Below are 17,104 nucleotides of genomic sequence, written 5' to 3'. Positions count from 1 at the left end.
TCGTCGATCTGTTGCATCGTGTGTAACCTTTGTTAAACGATTGGATATTTCATTAGGTCATGATCAGATGGTAAATCCCACAAGACACAGTCTGAAGCGAACATGCTGCTGGTTCCATTTCTGATTTCTTTTCCGCCCTCAGAATCCTCTCCTCCATTAATAATTCCTCCCTCTAGTTTTTCATGCAACCGAACATGCTGGTCCCCTGCAGTGCACGTGCTTCCTGTACAGATACTGATCTGGCTCCATGGCGATCGGTTCCCATCATTTCCAAAAGATGATGATGGGCCATACTGATGGTGATATCCTCCAGAGATAGAAGCAGGGAAAGCAGTAGTACTGCAGGCCCCTGCAAAATTTGCAGTAGAAGAGTCCCATGGCGTGTTTGATGGTAGCATGTCATGAGGACGTTCTTGTATAGCCCTTGATATACCGAGCTTGATCTTCTCGATGGTGTCTTCTTTTTCATCATTCTTACCGTTGATATTAATATTATAAGTAGATGGGGGTGGCGCTGCAGTAGTAGTACTAGTACTGGGGGGATGATGGATCTGGAAGTCAATGCGGTTCTTGGTAAGGAGGTGGAGCATTTCGTCTTTAAAGCAGCCAAGGGCCGCTTCTGCCAGGTGAGCCACCTGAGGGGGTGCCAGTGTGGTGGCAATTTCAGCCATGAGGTGCGAGAAGGGCTTGTGGGTGACGGGATCAATGCCCATGCCCGAAAGCTTCTTTTTGAGCTTGGTGTTCCAGTGATTTTTTACATCGTTGTCTGTGCGACCAGGCAGCTGAGCTGCGATTAGTGACCATCTGGATACCCAATGTACTCACCATGTCATTATTAATTAATTAATTAAGTAATTACTACTACTCAAATTAATCATATATGTTAAGAAGAACACATGCAATATCATTTATATATATATATATATATATAGAAAAGAGCACCAAGTATGATCATGAATTGGTTTACCGGTTGCCAACAACGGAATGAAGCTTCACTATAGTTTGCTCTTCTGCATCGGTGAATTGGCCATGCTTTAGATCAGGACGAAGATAATTAGTCCACCTTAGCCTGCAACTCTTCCCGCATCTTTGAAGACCTTTAATTAAGTGTATGAAATACGAGGAAGATGGAGTTAGTTTGTCGAGAGAGAGAGAGAGAGAGAGAGAGAGACAAGGCAGAAAGCAAACCAGCATTCTTGGGGATGAGACGCCAGTTACGAGTGCCGTGTTGGGCAATGTAGGAAGAGAGCTTGTTGTCTTCTTCCGGTGTCCACTGTCCCCTTTTGACGTTGTCCTTCTCACAACATGGAATCCTACCCATCCTCTGGTTTCTTTTGAATTTTTATTCTCCGAGAGCAGGAAAGAAAAAAAGGTTTTAATGCAAGGCAGGAAAGATTAAAAAAAATATACAGAGAGAGATGGGATGGATGTAAAAAGACGAGGATTATGTGCTGCTGCCACTCTTTTAAGAGTTTTAGTAGGTTAGCTAATCTTTTAGAGGTTTTGAAGAAAAACAAAGGAGCCCATTAACGTTTGTTTGGGTTAGTTTTCTAATATTTGAGACCCAGCTAAGTGTTTTATTTATATACATATATGAAAGAAAGGAATGGTGTTGCAATTGCATGGGGTTATTTTTGCAACATCAAAGGTGCATGATTTTATTAAAGAATTCAACGCTGTTGAGCGTGTGAGAGATGGGCCGGTAGCTCACCCACAAGACGCCCGGTCAACCCCTCTCTCTCTCTCTCTCTCTCTCTCTCTCTCTCTCTCTCTCTCTGTGCCCTTGTTGACTGCTCTGCTTTGCTTAATTGGGTTTGGGCTATGGTGATAAAATGTTGGGTGGCTTTCTGCTTCACTCACACAAATCATCAACCATTGAGAGTGAGGATTGCTTGTCTTTTAATTTTTTTAACCTTTTAAGGTGGTTGCTTCACGTGCAGGTCTCACGCAAACCTCAGAAACAATTGTCTCTCATTTTGATTCTTTATTTAGTTGGTTTCAACTTTCGTGCACACTTTGCTGGCTTTTAGCTGCTACTACTACCAAGGCCCGCCCAGCAGCCATTGCTGCTGCTCTTTCGAACGGTGTCCGTACAAAACATGCCCGAAATAATAGCAGTGTAGGATAGGGAGTGAGGGATCAAAACTATTCCAGCATCTAAAGCCACCAACATCCCACCTAAACCCACATCTTTTCAATACGAGAAATAATTTTTACAATTCTAAATTATGCAAGTCTTATATCTAAAAAAAAAAAAAAATTAATAATCTGAGACCCACATAAAAAAATTATTTTTTTAATAGTAGATCTATGTTTTTCAAAGAGTCCGTGAGACTTGCACACTTTGGACTATATCTAACATTACTCTTAACCAAACATATCTATAACAAGTCACGTATTTATAGATTTACTTTTATAAAAAAAAAAAAAAAATTGTGGTTAGATTTATCTTCTTCTAATGTCCCCGCGGGGGGGGGGGGGTTTATTTTATAGTCCATAGTTGTTGGCATTATGGCTCACAACAGGCTCCGGTCTGGGCTGCATGCTTTCCTACTCAAATCTAACCTTCTCATGTGTTTCGCTCGATCCGTGACACCATGCAACAACGTTTGAAAGAAGTATAAGTTGCTAAAAGATTATTAAAAAGTAAAAACCCACAAGTAGAAGAAGGAAGACTATTCATAGACAGCATAATTCAAGCTTGGTACTTCCTAGCAACCGGCCAAACGTAAGGTGTTTCATTTAAACATTTACAACTCTTTTTTTTTGGATCAAATTCAGGATTGGGGTTTCAAATTTAAGCAGCTTTATCCACATATTATTCCCTTTTGTTAAGTGTAGTCGACTCTTGCAAAGAAAAGATAGTTTCAAAAGAATTGAGAGGTTGCAATGTCACCTTTTACTCTTGAATATGTCGTGTTGATAAGCGAGCCTAGCCCGTGTTTAAAGCGTTATTCAAGTAGTAAAATCCTCGACGAAAACACAAGGGAGTTGAGATGACCGAGTGTTGACTCTTGAGGGCTATAAATTCCAATAATATCAACTGTTGCAAAACTAAACTATCTTTAATGTGACCCCCCAAACTGGGTCGACTACCAGTGAAGCTGCCTCATTTGAACTCGAGGGCAGGCCAAAGCAGGTGTGAAAGAAAAAGGACATTCTGAGGAATACGCATTGCCCCAATTCAATAAGGTTTCCATGTCCCAGATCAACCTCTTCCTTAAAAACTAAAATTTTACAACAATACAATACCAATACCAATACAGATAGTGTCACTTCTTGGCATTCCAAAACCAGCACCCTATCCACAGTCCTGATGGTTCTTATGTGTTCCAAAATTCCCCTTCATGAATCATTATTACAAATTAATGCCTTCAACTAAGATGTAAGCCATAACCATTTAATCTTATTGGATGCACGCCCCTTCGGAACTAAACTTGAATGTGCTTATTTATGAGGAAAAAAAAATCTTGATATTTCTATGATACAATTCTTTCTTCTAATCTTAGCAAACATTTGACAATTGACAGCCACGCGGTAGCTGAAGAAAAAAGAACATAATAGGTAAGACACTGGCCAACCGAATTCACTGAAAATCACAAGCAGGTGGAATAAACTACAATTTGAAATATATACAGCCAAATTGACCAAAGATTTTGGAGATCTACCTCAAGAATCGACGCCTTCCTTGACTAAGTTTTTAATTCCTTATCAGCATCTGCAAAATCATAATCCAATACGTATATTGTCACCCTCTAAGTCAAAACAAACTTCATTTACTGTATTCAGACATTGATAAATATCAATTGGAAGTTGGATCTATAGAAGCTTTCATTTATAACTCACCCACTGAAGAAGGATCTACATGTACAAAAAAACTTGCAGCGACTATTAGATAGCAGAGAATAAGCATTAGTCCTTTAAAGTAATTGGAAGTTCCTTCCTGCAAACAAAACATTGGCAACATCAAAGAATATGCATCTAAAATTACCAGAAGATAAGACTTACCGTGACAATTGAATCTGCAAAAGTTGGTGGCAGAAACTTTTCCAAACACAATGAATTAACAAGACAACTCAGAAAGCAGTTGGACTTGCATCTAGGATTAAATTAAATTAAATTACACTTCACCCAAGGATAGTTTGGGTTGAGCTCGGATCATTAACCTCAATCACATATGCTTTAATAGGTTTCAGCAAAAAAGATTTCTGTGGGTGAAGTATAACTTTTCAAAACACAGTAGGTAACTCGAACTCAACCCAAACCACCAGTGGGCGAAGAGTAACTTTCCCCTATATGTACAACACTTATTACTAGAGAGCCTTAAAATTATAGAGATTTGTTATTCTTAGTCGGTGAAATATTAACCTGCAGCATGAAGGCAACTACTAAGACGGTTATAAAAAGTGTTGCTGTCTCGAAAAGTTGAAAGTTTAAGTCCATTGGTTGCCCCATAATCCAACTGGCCACTACACAAAAAGGAATCTGCAAATATATAATGCTGATTTTAGTAGATATTGATCAGAAACAAAAATCTATAACAAAACAATCCCAACAAACAAATCATGAATGCAAAGGTACCTCCTTAATGAATGAGCCATCCGAGCATTAAATGAATTATATAGGGATACCATTCTGATGATAAGATGGATGTAGATACAAAAAAACAGAGGACCTGACTTGCTCGAAGCTACTGACTTGCTCAAAGGTTTGATGCTCAGGTCACAATAAACATCTCATCACACATAACAAAGATCACATGAACCGCATTTATTTATTCATTTTGATAAATAAAAATTTATGTAACAAGGCTTCAATAGGAGCATATCGCGAATGTTGTCCCGTAATAGTTTTCTGCAATATAAGTTGGCAACAATAGCTGTTTGGAAAGAAGTTACCCATGAAAACAATTATGACCATAACCTGTCCTTTTTAGCAGATGAGATGTAACAACCCACTCTCCACGGTTGAGAATAAAGTCAATTTTAAAAATTCTTGGGACCGGAGTGCTAATACTAAACTTGACTTTAAAATATTTTCTTATAATTGCGCCAGATACAAAGATTCTATAAAATCGTTCTTTATAAAAAATACTAAGATCATAAGAGGGAGTGTGCGAAAGCATTTATTAAAAATTTTCAAAGTCTATGCCATAAAAATCATAACTTAAAATCTCTATACACGATCTAAGCCACTTCACGCCTCCTTGAATTATGTCTCGTCCTGTATCTATACCTTCATAAATATTCTAACTTGGAGTGGTTTAAAAACATAAAAACAAACTAAAATGAGTTGATGACTCAGTAAAAAACTTATTATAAAGTAAATTTACTTAACATAAGGTTTTTCATAAAATATTTCATGCTGAGAACTTAAAATCATGATCATTCATACATATAATTATGACATGCATGATTTATCTTGGCTTATCTGGTTTATCTTATTTATCATATTGGCCCATACACTTAACCATGTGTGCAAGGTTGTACACCAGCCCCACATCCCACGGCCGCGAAGGGAGCCACTAATAGTATTCTAGCATACTATGGTGGACCACGCTTAGATCCGTGGCTTGCACATCCACCCATAAATCACATCGGTACCATGCATCTAAATGACCATCTTATTAACTGCTCTGACCTTATCTTACACTTGATCTTACGAAAACTTACGTATCTTATACAACATGAAATGCATGAGATGTATAATACATACATAACTATAATATGCAGAATGAAACATGATGAATGACGTGCTTGCAAATATCATGACATGTGTGGTACATAAACACTGGCTTCCAAAGAACTGGCTTTAATAATACTATATATAATTAGCTAACGTATGGTAATCCTAATTTATGATCAAACTACTTACCTCGCAACGTTAATCCAATGTTTCCGACATGAATTTGATCATGTGAACAAGAAGGAGAAAGAAAACATGAGGGATGTTCTGAGAGGAATGAGGCAATCGACTATTGGCGTGGTGAACGTGGGACACGCACAGTGCTGGACTGGGTATCTTGGGTTCGGCCGCTGCACTTACAGAGATTTATGGTTTTTCCAAATAACACACGGAATGAAAGATATTTATAGAGAGATTTGGGAGAGGGTGCCAACTAGTTCGAGTTTGAGTTGGACTCAGTCGTGATCATTCAAGATGAGAGTTTGAATTTAAAAACATGATCTAAAAATGCATTTAATGTAGGATTGGCAGTGACTGAGACTGTGTAGGGGACTTTAATCAGTGATAATTTTAAATTGAAATAAATTTCTAATGGTCGATCTTTAAATTCTAAAATGAGTCTAACTCGTTCAATAAATAATAAATAGGATTTAACTTAGTCATTAAGCTTAATTAAACCTCCTAATCAACCTCAATAATTTATTGTTCGTGGACTTATCCAATATGGCCCACTAAATATAATTTAGGCCCAATAAAAATTATCAATATTCCGACCTTAGGATTATTGGGCTTGGTTGTTACACGAGAACCCAAGCAGTAGTACTATCAACAAACACTTCTTCTAAGAGCTATAAATTGTAAAATACAAACTACGAACCCAAGCAGTAGTACCTACCCCAAACATGGATATTTGTGTTGATGATCCTATTGCCACTCCTAAGGAAATGTCCTGCAAAGAAACTCAAATTATTTCAATCTGGCGCAACAAAACTTGTTAAAAGAGAATGTCCAAAAGCTTACAAGCTTGTCTTTCATGGCAAACATAATAGCGCTTGCATGCTCTGCAGCATTCCCCACGATTGGGAGAACAATAACACTAATAAATGAAATTGAAATATTCCATGCAATAGATGCTCCCTGTAAAACAATAACCCAACAAGGAAGTTCATAAATCAAAGACAAGCAGAGAAACAAACCAGAGTTGATAGAATAATGTAAACTTTTGATCAGAATAAGTCGTCTATCCAACAGAAACTCTGGAAATCATATCATGTTTTAATCTGAAAGGGCATAGAAAACGCTTACAAGAACCAACAATAAAGAGAGGAGACAGCAAAGAAAATCCACAAAACAGGTTCTCATCTACATCATCCAAGATTTTTTTTTATAAGTTTGAATTATCCAAAATTTTATTCAGAAGTTCCATTTGTGAGGGTTTTGACCCTTTGACTAATGTCTAACACTAGCTTTCAGCCTTACACATGCCTGCAAAGTAACCACATGTAACAAACCAGCATATAAACAACAGAATTGTGTGGTACAGTTTTTTTTATCAGAAAAACAGCCCAGGTACACGAGACATATACAAAGCAACATCTAGGCATGATTGTCTAGTGATACAAGAAAGTCAGGGGTGCTAAGGCCATTGAAGTTGTGTAGTACAATGACACGTATGGCATGTATTCTTTTAACTCTTATGGATCTTTAAAAATGTAATGGTAATTTATCAGTGAGAGAAAGCAAGAACAAGAAAATATTACCTCTATTGCATGAACTACATGTTCAGAGAGGATTGAGATCCAAGAAGTCATAATACAAAGCCAGATTACTGATTCCCATTTAGATATCTCTGGACCATCATCATTGTCTGAGCCCTCTTCACGCTGATTCTCTTCCTAAGTTGATATCATACCATAAATCAATAATTGAATGATACAATTCAAATCATAAAAATGAATATACAAGTATACAAGATAGACAAATAAAGCAAGGCAGAGTAGTAAAGTCCTAGCAAGTCACTAATGTATAAAATACATAAATGATAGCTAGATAGATGGATAGAGAGAGAGAGAGAGAGAGAGAGAGAGAGAGAGTGTGTACATCGGCAAATACAACCAACCTCATTATAGGCCACATTTGGTTAACAGTTAAAAAAAATTCTAAATTTTTAAAAAGCCTTTTCACATTCAATCCAAATACCTTTTAATCTCAAATAAAATTCTATTTAAACTTTTCATCCAACCATTTGTCTAAATTTTAAAGAAAACTAAAAAACACAAAAATCAAAATTTCTTTTACAAAAAACAAAACAAAAACTACCCATAAAAAATTATATTCAAACAAACTCTGCCTATCCACTTTTACAAACCCCAATACAAAACATGTTTAAAAAAATTCAAATTTTCAATCTACCTTCACAAAATTCTATAACCAATACATATCAAAAAAATTCTCAAACATTCTCAAGATTTCTCTTAACCAAACATACCCATAGATTCTCTTGACTCTTTAGCTGGAAAAAGAGGTATGCAGCATATGCCACAAGCATGATGCAACTGCTAAATCTTGAAAGAGCCAACTCCGACTTTCCAAAATGAACCTCAGTGTGCGTATAATGAAGAACAGCTGGAAAAATCAGGCACATGACTGCCATCAACAGCAATCCGGAGCTTACAACAGCAGTTGCCTGCATGGCAACATAAATCAGCTTTAGCGTGAAAGGGAAGACAACTAAAATTAAAAGGATGAAACCTCAGGAAAAGATGCTAATACATCCCCACCTTATTAAAAAGCTGCTCCTTCTTATGAAAAACAAGCCCACCACAAAAGAAAGCACATCCAAGCACCAGCAACATGTTTGATAGAATTGAGCCCAATAATGACAGCTGAACAACACGTATTAGTCCACTTCTAAGTGCATAGATTGATATAATAAGTTCCGTTGCATTCCCAAAAGTAGCATTCAGAAGGCCACCAACTGCGAATTCCAATACGTTATATAAAATAAAATAAAAATCCAGACTGTACTGATCTCCAACCTTTAGATGAAGGAACAATGCACATGAAACAAATTATGCCAGCAAATACCAAATGTTTTGGGCACATGTGGATCACAATGTTGGGAGGATTACATACTGGCGCCCATAATATGAACATGGCGAAAAGATAACAATTATGACATGAAAAATTTTGCCTAAGACCCAATGCCACCCCTTGAATCCTTCAAATGAAATATGAATATGCCCAATAAAATGGAAACTAAAAAAGTAAAACAGAAAAAGAGTGAATATACTTCTTTATAATAGACTTTTTAACAAGATTGTGCTGACAAAGAAGAAACCAAGGTCATCTCTTGATCTCTTGATCAAGATGCATATGGAATCAATATCAGCACTATCTACTTAAATCTTTTTACTCCCTCTGCCCCACCCCTCCGTCAGGCATCCATCACTACCCACCCCAACACTACAACACCACTACTTCACTATGACATTCTGTAACATTTGTTTCACCTCTGCCATTGTGTTATGGGAATAATAAAGTGTACCTAAAATGTACTTAGATCCATAAAAATGGTTTAGTTTAGGGATGGGAGGTTGCTGCTGTTCTTCCTGAGGTTTGAGGAGTTCTGGAGTTCTGGAGTTCTCCCTGAGGTTTTCATCCATAGAGAAAGTCTGTTGAGTTTTTAGTGTTTTGGTATGGGTTTTCTTAAGCATCTTCTTATAGAGACAAAAGTCTTTGTTCTGTCCTTGGAGGGAGGTAACCATTGTCGTATCACAGAGAGGGGCAGGAAGGTCACCAAAGAGATAATCCTCAACCTGGCTAGTGCTCGTTGGCTGGCTAACTCAGTAGAGGAATGTCTACTTTCAGGGGGTAGGAAAGTTTTTTATAAGAATTACCGAGATGGTACCAAGGCCCTGTTCATTCACAGGCGCTTCAATGCGTATGGGCGTTTTCTGGAAGTCACAGATTATGGTGATGGCTCAGGAGGTCGAGGTCTCTTAGCGATCCCGGAAGGAGTGGAAGGAAAGGGTTGGAAGATTTTTTCATCAGAACTGATGAAAGCTTTGCCCAGGACCATCTCGACCAACCAGGCCCCTGCTTTTCCTCGGCTGGGCAGAGATGAAGTTAAGGGGAAGGAGAAGGTGGGGCTGTCCTATTCAGAGGTGGTGTGGGGTGGTATGGGCAGCAGTATGGTGGTGTCTGGAAATAACAAAGTAGGGGTTCAATCACGCGTACATGCAGAGAAATATGACAGTTCTGTACCCGGAAAAAATGGGTCAATGTCCAACGTCTGCAATGAGGATAGCCACTTGCAGAAGGCACTGTTGTGTTTGAAAGGGGAAGTTAGCGGGATGAAGGAGGAGTTAAATTCTGTTAGAAAGGAATTAGAACACTTATCATCGATTGTTGTTAAAGGTTTGGGGCTGGGCCTGAGCCCAGGCCTTGTCTCTCTTGCTGGGCGGAAGTCTTCCAAGCCCGTTAGTGGAAAGGCTAAGGTGGGGATGGGCTGGAGAAGCCCAACTCGTATGAGTTGGAGGAGGAAGCAGAATGGGCCTTACCTTGAGAAGGGCTCGTCTTCAAGGCTCGTTTCTGAGGCCCAATTCATGTCTGAGGCCCGTCTTCCGTCTGTTGAGGGCCCTTCCCTGGTGGCTGGAGCGGAGTCTTCGCCTGAGCCCACGACGGCAACCCGTGCGACAGGGACGTCGGCGTCGGTTCCCCTCCCGTCGTCAGCCTCTGCGACGGAGTCTCCTGCGACGGTAGCCATTGTACAGGACTTTTCTCTCCCTCCGCAAGTGCTGTGCTGCTCGAAAGTGCATGGGGAGAGCACGGATGGGCCGTCATCCTTGGAGGTGGCGCAGACTTGGTCGCCGGCAGGGTCTGGCTTACCTACCGACCCGCCGACGGTGGCTCAGAACCTCGAGATGTTAGTTAGCGTAAATAGCTCCAACGCGATGGGGCACGGGGTGCTTACGGGGGGGACGTCATCCTTGGAGGTAGCACAGACTGGGTCGCCGGCGGGGTCTGGCCTTCCTCCAGTGTCGTCAGAGGTGAAGTCAGGTCCGCCGGCGGTGGCCCAGAACTTCGAGTTGAACCCCGAGTTGGTTGGACAGTCGGGGCTTGCTGTGGCTCAGTCACTGCATTCGGCTCCGTCTGAGCTGGGTCCTCTCTCCATGGCAGTGCAGGATGTTGGGTCTTCGGACCAGGTTGGTTGTCAGGCTTTGGAGATGGCAGATGAGCCTAGATTTTCTGAGCAAGCTGGTTCTTTGGTGCTGTTTGCAGCAAACAAGGAAGGGGAGGATGAACCTACTCCTCTCTACTCCTATCATCCCAATGTGTCAGATTGGGTTACCCAGATGGCGATGGATATTAAGCATATGGTAGGGATTTCTTACGGGGACTTCGAAGCTGAATTTTTGGCTTTACTCACAGCCGTTGAGGCTATAAATGTTCAACCCAAATCTGATCAGTCTTTGGCTTCGGCTAAAAAGAGAGAAAGAGAACTTAAAAGGCTATCATGGGCAATGATAGAAGATAAGGGAATGAAGAGCTCTAACCGAGAGCAGAGTAAGGGGAGGGGTAAAATGGTTGTCCCATGAAACCAAAAATAGTATCATGGAATGTAAGGGGGCTGCATGACCCTAATAAGCGGCTCCAAGTCAGAAATTTACTTCGTCAATGGAAGGGAGATATCATATGCTTACAAGAGACTAAGTTGGAAGATATTTCAAGACAAATAGTTCGTAGCCTATGGAGAGGACAACATGTTGGGTGGTCTTTCCTACCATCCAACGGTGCTTCAGGGGGAGTCCTTGTTATGTTTGACACAAGGGTGGTGGAAAGGGTGGAGGAGTGTGTGGGTGATTTTACGGTTGCATGTTCTTTTGTTAATATAGATGACGGTTTCAAATGGGCTTTTGTTGGTGTATATGGCCCAAATCTTGACTCGAAGAGAAGACTTTTGTGGGAAGAACTTGCCGGAGTTCTAAGTTGGTGGGAGATACCATGTTGCATAGGGGGGGATTTCAACATTTCTCGCTTCCCAAGTGAAAGGTCGGGTGTTTCTCACCTTACAGCAGCCATGAGAGATTTTTCTGACTTTATCTCAGAACAGGAGCTCATGGACCTTCCACTATCAGGAGGCACGTTTACTTGGTCCAACAACCGTGACTGCCCTTCTTGGTCGAGAATCGATAGGTTCTTGCTTACTCCAGATTGGGAGGCGCACTTCCCCGATGTAGTACAAAGAAGATTACCCCGCTTATGCTCTGATCACTTCCCCATCATTTTAGACTGTGGTGGCATCCAAGGAGGTAGAATGTATTTTAAATTTGAGCATATGTGGCTTAAAACTGATGGTTTTGTGGACAGAGTTAGACAATGATGGACTTCTTACTCGTTCCAAGGCTCCCCAAGCTTCATATTGGCAAAAAAATTGAAAGCACTGAAACAGGACCTGAAGCAATGGAATGAACAAGTTTTTGGTAACGTGTCCCAGCAGAGGCGCTCTCTGGTGGAGGAGTTACAGGGTCTGGAAGGTGAGGAGGAGGCCAGATCTCTTTCTGAACTTGAAAAAACTCGAAAGAATCATGTAGTAGCTGATCTCGAAAGATTAACTTTGATGGAGGAGATCTCATGGAGACAAAAATCAAGGGTGCTCTGGCTTAAGGAGGGGGATAAATGCACGAAATTCTTCCATAAGATGGCCAACTCTCATAGGAGGAACAATGCTATTGATATGTTGATGGTGAATGGGGAAGTTTCTTCGAATCAGTTGGTAATAAATAATCATGTTGAACAATACTACCAACAACTCCTATCTGAAGATCACAACTGGAGACCGAAAGTGGATGGCCTATCTTTTTCCACACTAGACCAGCAGAGTGCAGGGTGGCTAGAGAGGCCTTTTACAGATGAGGAAGTGTGCAAGGTTATTAGAGGCATGGCAAGTGATAAGGCTCCTGGTCCAGACGGTTTTACTATGGATTTTTTCCAAACTTGTTGGGAGGTGGTCAAGGAAGATATAATGAAAGTTTTTCATGAGTTCCATACTTATGCTAGCTTTGAAAAGAGTCTCAACGCCACCTTCTTAGCCCTTATCCCTAAGAAGGTGGGGTCGAGGGAAGTGAGAGATTATCGCCCCATAAGCCTTGTGAATGGGGTGTATAAGATTCTTTCCAAAGTATTAGCAAATAGATTGAGCTCGGTGGTGGAAAAACTTATCTCAAAGCCACAAAACGCGTTTGTCAAAGGGAGACAAATCCTTGATTCGGTACTTATCGCAAACGAAGTTTTGGATGGTCGATTGAAGTCTAATGTACCCGGGCTACTTTGCAAGTTAGATATGGAGAAAGCGTATGATCATGTCAACTGGGATTTCTTACTTTACTTACTTGGTAGATGTGGTTTTGGAGGGAAATGGCAAAAATGGGTTGAATTTTGCATCTCTTCAGTCCGTTTCTCTATCTTGGTAAATGGCACACCGGTGGGTTTCTTCAACTCATCTCGTGGCCTGAGACAGGGAGATCCGCTTTCTCCCTTACTTTTCTTATTTGTCATGGAAGCACTCAGTAAAATGATTGAGGGTCTGGTGGATGGGGGGCTACTCCATGGTTTTGCGGTGGGGAATGGTGTCCTCAACATTTTCCATCTGCTATTTGCTGACGACACGCTCATCTTTTGTGGTGCACAACTTGGCCAGGTCCAAGCCTTGAGAGCGTTACTTCTTTGTTTTGCTGCTGTATCCGGTTTGAGCATCAATCTTGCAAAGTCAGAATTAGTGCCAGTGGGGGTTGTTCCCGATGTGGAGATCTTAGCTACTACTTTGGGATGCAAGATATCTTCGCTTCCTATGAAGTATCTTGGCTTACCATTGGGTGCCTCCTTCAAATCGGTGAGGATTTGGAATGATGTGATTGAAAGAGTGGAGAGCAGATTGGCCGCTTGGAAGAGGCTATATTTGTCGAAAGGTGGTAGGTTAACTTTGATCAAAAGCACTCTTTCAAACTTACCCACCTACTTTTTGTCTCTATTTCCGCTCCCTACAAAGGTGGCTAACCGCATTGAGAAGCTACAAAGGGACTTCTTATGGAGGGGATTGGGGGAAGAGTTCAAATTCCACCTGGTTAATTGGCCTACAGTTTGTACCCCATTGTCTGGGGGAGGTTTGGGGATTCGTCAATTGATGAAATTCAAGCAAGCTCTGTTGGGTAAGTGGTTGTGGAGGTATCAAATCGAACGAGAGGCCTTATGGAAGTCCGTTATAGATTCACAGTTCGGGGAAGCTTGGGGAGGATGGTGCTCGAATGAGGTTCGAGGCACTCATGGAGTGGGCTTGTGGAAAAACATTCGGAGTCTTTGGGGGACCTTTCGAGGACATGAACATATTGTTGTGGGTGATGGGTCGCGGGTTCACTTTTGGTCTGATAAATGGTGCGGTAACTATTGCTTACGAGATACCTTCCCTACTATCTTTGCACTCGCTAGAGAAAAGGAGGTATCGATAGCCGAGCTTCTGGTCTTCTCAAACGGCACCCAGCAATGGAATATTGACTTCACTAGGGAAGCCCAAGATTGGGAGGTAGAGCCTTTTACAGAGTTCTTTGCGGTATTATATTCTGCAAGCATTTCAGGGGGCACTGGAGACAAGATGCTTTGGAATCATTCTAAGAAAGGTCTTTTCTCTGTCAGATCCTTTTATGAAAAGCTTACGAACCCAGGTAAGTCTATGTATCCATGGAAGAGCATTTGGCAGACGAAAGCCCCGTCAAAAGCAGCCTTTTTTGTTTGGACTGCATCTTTGGACAAGATCCTTACTATAGATAATTTGAGGAAACGACGGATTATTGTCCTAGATTGGTGTTGTATGTGTAAGAAGCATGGGGAGTCAGTTGATCATTTGCTTTTACACTGTGAGGTGGCCAAGGGCATGTGGGATGATTTTTTCTCAAGGGTTGGATTAGCTTGGGTTATGCCGAGTAGATTGGTGGATTTTCTTGCAAGCTGGAGAGGACTATACGGTAATGCTCAAATAGCGGCAATTTGGAGGTTGGTACCAATATGTTTGTGTTGGTGTATTTGGAGGGAAAGAAACGCAAGAAGCTTTGAAGACAAGGAGAGAACACTGGAAGAGCTAAAAGTTGTATTTTTTAAGTTATTGTTCTCATGGGCGGGGGCCATAGTTTGTAACGGTCTTAGTATCCATGATCTTTTTCTTTCTTTTGTAACTTCTAACTAGGCACTTCTTCATGTATACTTCCTGTGTACTTAGGCTTTGCCTATTTATATGAATATATTATCTTTGATTACTTATCAAAAAAAACTTAAATCTTTTTTTCCAAGTCTGATATTCTCAATGAGATCAATAGGAAGGGAGAGGGAAGTCAAATGAAAATTATGGTGGTTTGAAGCAAGACTATGAGAGCATACAATGCAGAAATTATATGACATCCAACACTTTTTTAATAAATACATCCAACAAAAAGTTGAAAGGATATTTGGAAGTTCCAAGGTTATAAACCAAAAAGGACTTGTGAAAAAAAATGACATATATATAGGACTAGGACTTTGTGAAAAAAAATGGCATATATATAGGACTTGAGATTTCCTAATTTGAGTTCAAATATAATAAAAAAAATTACCTGTAGGTCCAGTGTAGAAAGCTAGCTGCCTAAACGAGAATGAAACCATCATATTAGCTACTTACCAATTCGTATCCTTAAAATAAATAAATTAGAGGAGCGCAAACTCTTACTCTGTAGCATAACCCAAACGCTCAGCCAAAGGTGTTATACCCAATAAGCTCAGAAAGAAGACCCAACCCTGTAACCCACAGCCACAAGAAAAATAACGGACAGAGAAGTCTGGAAACAATATTTGAAATTATTCAAGGCAGCAAGAGCTACAACTTACATGATGGCCAGCCAGTTTCTCAACAAGAATTGCTAATGGCCCAAAAGGTATGAGCAAGTTGAGCTTACTAGAGAAAACAACAGTCTTTATGCTTTTATACACAAGAGTCCTTGACATTAAATTCCTATCCGCTTGCGAACCCACAGAGCACGATTCACTCTTAGCTGCATGCATAGGATGCAACTTCTGAGAATCTATTTCTGGGCTAAAAGGACTCTTCTCGTTGAACTCATGAATTGATTTACTATCAAGAGATCCCATCTGTTAATCCCAGAAAACAAACGTAAAATGTATATATTTGATAATCATGCTTACAACATTGATAACTATAGGTGAATGTATGTAATGATAAAGAAGAACGTTGTTAAAACACTATATGCAGTATAAAGTTTCATTCATCAAACAGAAAAATGATAATGAAGTTTGAGGACTTACTTCAAGTTGAGATTTCATGTCGACAGTTTGTAACTTATAATCCATTTTCTACTTATAACAGGTCAATTGTTCCATAATCATTGGAGGGCATCGCCTACTAGATGTAGTTTCCTCAACGTCAAAGTAACGAACATCTGGTGCAGTTGATACAACAATAGTGATCGTAACATTAGCGAATAAAGAGGAAAAACAGACACAAAAATGAACCTTTATATTCAGATTTTTCCCAAACCTCTTAATCCATATAGAAAAGAAAATATAAGACTAAAAACTACATTCCTTTGCACGAGTAAGTTTCATAAGGAACATTTGGCTCTAGAAACTACTTTTTTTTGGCGTGTGGGGGTCTACATAACACTGTCAAAACAGTACAACGTGTAGGAGAAAAAAATCTTCCCCCATTTTTTAATATCAAAACCAGAAGTCCAACAATACAAAAATCTCAAAAAATAAAATAAAATATTAAACTTAAACTTATACATACCCACAAAAACACGAGAATCACAACAATAAATATCTGGGGTCTGCTATGACTAAAAGAAACTACCCCCTTGCTAATTTGGGTCGTCTGATCTGATATTTCCGATCAGCTGCAGAAAAAATCAACAGAAGTAACTAAAAATACAAGCTTTACAATCCCACGGAAAAATACTTAGAAAAGATGAAGGAAAAATAAGCAAGTAATAGATATAGATACATTGACGGGTTTTTGCGAGTTGATTCTCCCCTTTAATCGTTTGTTATAGCCTAGAGAGAGAGAGAGAGAGAGCAGTATCTTCTATTGATAACCAATAAACCAAACCGATATGTATTGCCCACCGGTCCAGATTTTCTCATCCAAAGTTCCAAACTCCCTCGCTCTCGGTGCCTGCGTTTTCAAAGACTTTCGTGAAAGCACGAAACCAACTACCAATCGACATTTGCGCGTAATATTTCTGTAGCCGTCCCATTGCAGTTTCCCGGAAAGTTCCTGTCTTTTATTCAAATTTTATTTTAAAATTAGAAATTCTATTTACAAGCGTAAGCGTATGTCAGAGTGACAGTCGACACACTTGAGTTAAGAAAAAGAATA

General features: G+C 40.0%; 2 protein-coding genes across 3 annotated transcripts; both read right to left on the bottom strand.

Annotated features, from left to right (window-relative positions):
- Positions 1 to 29: 29 nt before the first annotated feature.
- On the bottom strand, positions 30 to 1,321 carry LOC108992386 (transcription factor MYB80). The gene is made up of 3 exons (XM_018966947.2): positions 1,189 to 1,321; positions 968 to 1,097; positions 30 to 804 (listed from the first exon to the last, which is right to left on the bottom strand). Exons 1-3 carry the CDS (start codon positions 1,319 to 1,321, stop codon positions 33 to 35), a joined length of 1,035 nt encoding a protein of 344 aa, XP_018822492.1. The 3' UTR covers positions 30 to 32.
- A 1,822-nt stretch (positions 1,322 to 3,143) lies between these two features.
- Positions 3,144 to 16,984, bottom strand: LOC108994908 (vacuolar cation/proton exchanger 5-like). Of its 2 annotated transcripts, XM_018970314.2 has the most exons (15): positions 16,730 to 16,984; positions 16,517 to 16,622; positions 16,033 to 16,166; positions 15,598 to 15,858; positions 15,440 to 15,507; positions 15,327 to 15,355; positions 8,466 to 8,662; positions 8,174 to 8,371; positions 7,446 to 7,580; positions 6,706 to 6,822; positions 6,581 to 6,634; positions 4,369 to 4,485; positions 3,847 to 3,943; positions 3,669 to 3,718; positions 3,144 to 3,541 (listed from the first exon to the last, which is right to left on the bottom strand). In XM_018970314.2, exons 3-14 carry the CDS (start codon positions 16,075 to 16,077, stop codon positions 3,693 to 3,695), a joined length of 1,344 nt encoding a protein of 447 aa, XP_018825859.1. In that variant the 5' UTR covers positions 16,078 to 16,166; positions 16,517 to 16,622; positions 16,730 to 16,984; the 3' UTR covers positions 3,144 to 3,541; positions 3,669 to 3,692. The 2 variants fall into 2 exon arrangements, with proteins under 2 accessions (XP_018825859.1, XP_018825878.1); XM_018970333.2 differs by lacking the exons at positions 16,517 to 16,622; positions 16,730 to 16,984 and having other exon boundaries at positions 15,598 to 15,761; positions 16,033 to 16,136.
- Positions 16,985 to 17,104: the final 120 nt, after the last annotated feature.

Source organism: Juglans regia, chromosome 9 (genome assembly GCF_001411555.2).
Source record: "Juglans regia cultivar Chandler chromosome 9, Walnut 2.0, whole genome shotgun sequence".
Lineage (NCBI taxonomy): Eukaryota > Viridiplantae > Streptophyta > Magnoliopsida > Fagales > Juglandaceae > Juglans > Juglans regia.
The sequence above is the reverse complement of the archived record's forward strand: the minus strand, read 5'-3'. Positions and strand labels throughout refer to the sequence as shown.

Coding starts and splice junctions, on each gene's coding strand:
- LOC108994908 (XM_018970314.2), bottom strand. CDS start 16,077: ATGGATTATAAGTTACAAACTGTCGACATGAAATCTCAACTTGAA. Junction 8,663..15,326: donor TTTCTACACTGGACCTACAG/GTAATTTTTTTT, acceptor TGGAATTCGCAG/TTGGTGGCCTTCTGAATGCT. Junction 3,944..4,368: donor TAGTTGCCTTCATGCTGCAG/GTTAATATTTCA, acceptor TTTTGTTTGCAG/GAAGGAACTTCCAATTACTT.
- LOC108992386 (XM_018966947.2), bottom strand. CDS start 1,321: ATGGGTAGGATTCCATGTTGTGAGAAGGACAACGTCAAAAGGGGACAG. Junction 1,098..1,188: donor TCTCATCCCCAAGAATGCTG/GTTTGCTTTCTG, acceptor ACTTAATTAAAG/GTCTTCAAAGATGCGGGAAG. Junction 805..967: donor CATTCCGTTGTTGGCAACCG/GTAAACCAATTC, acceptor TTGGGTATCCAG/ATGGTCACTAATCGCAGCTC.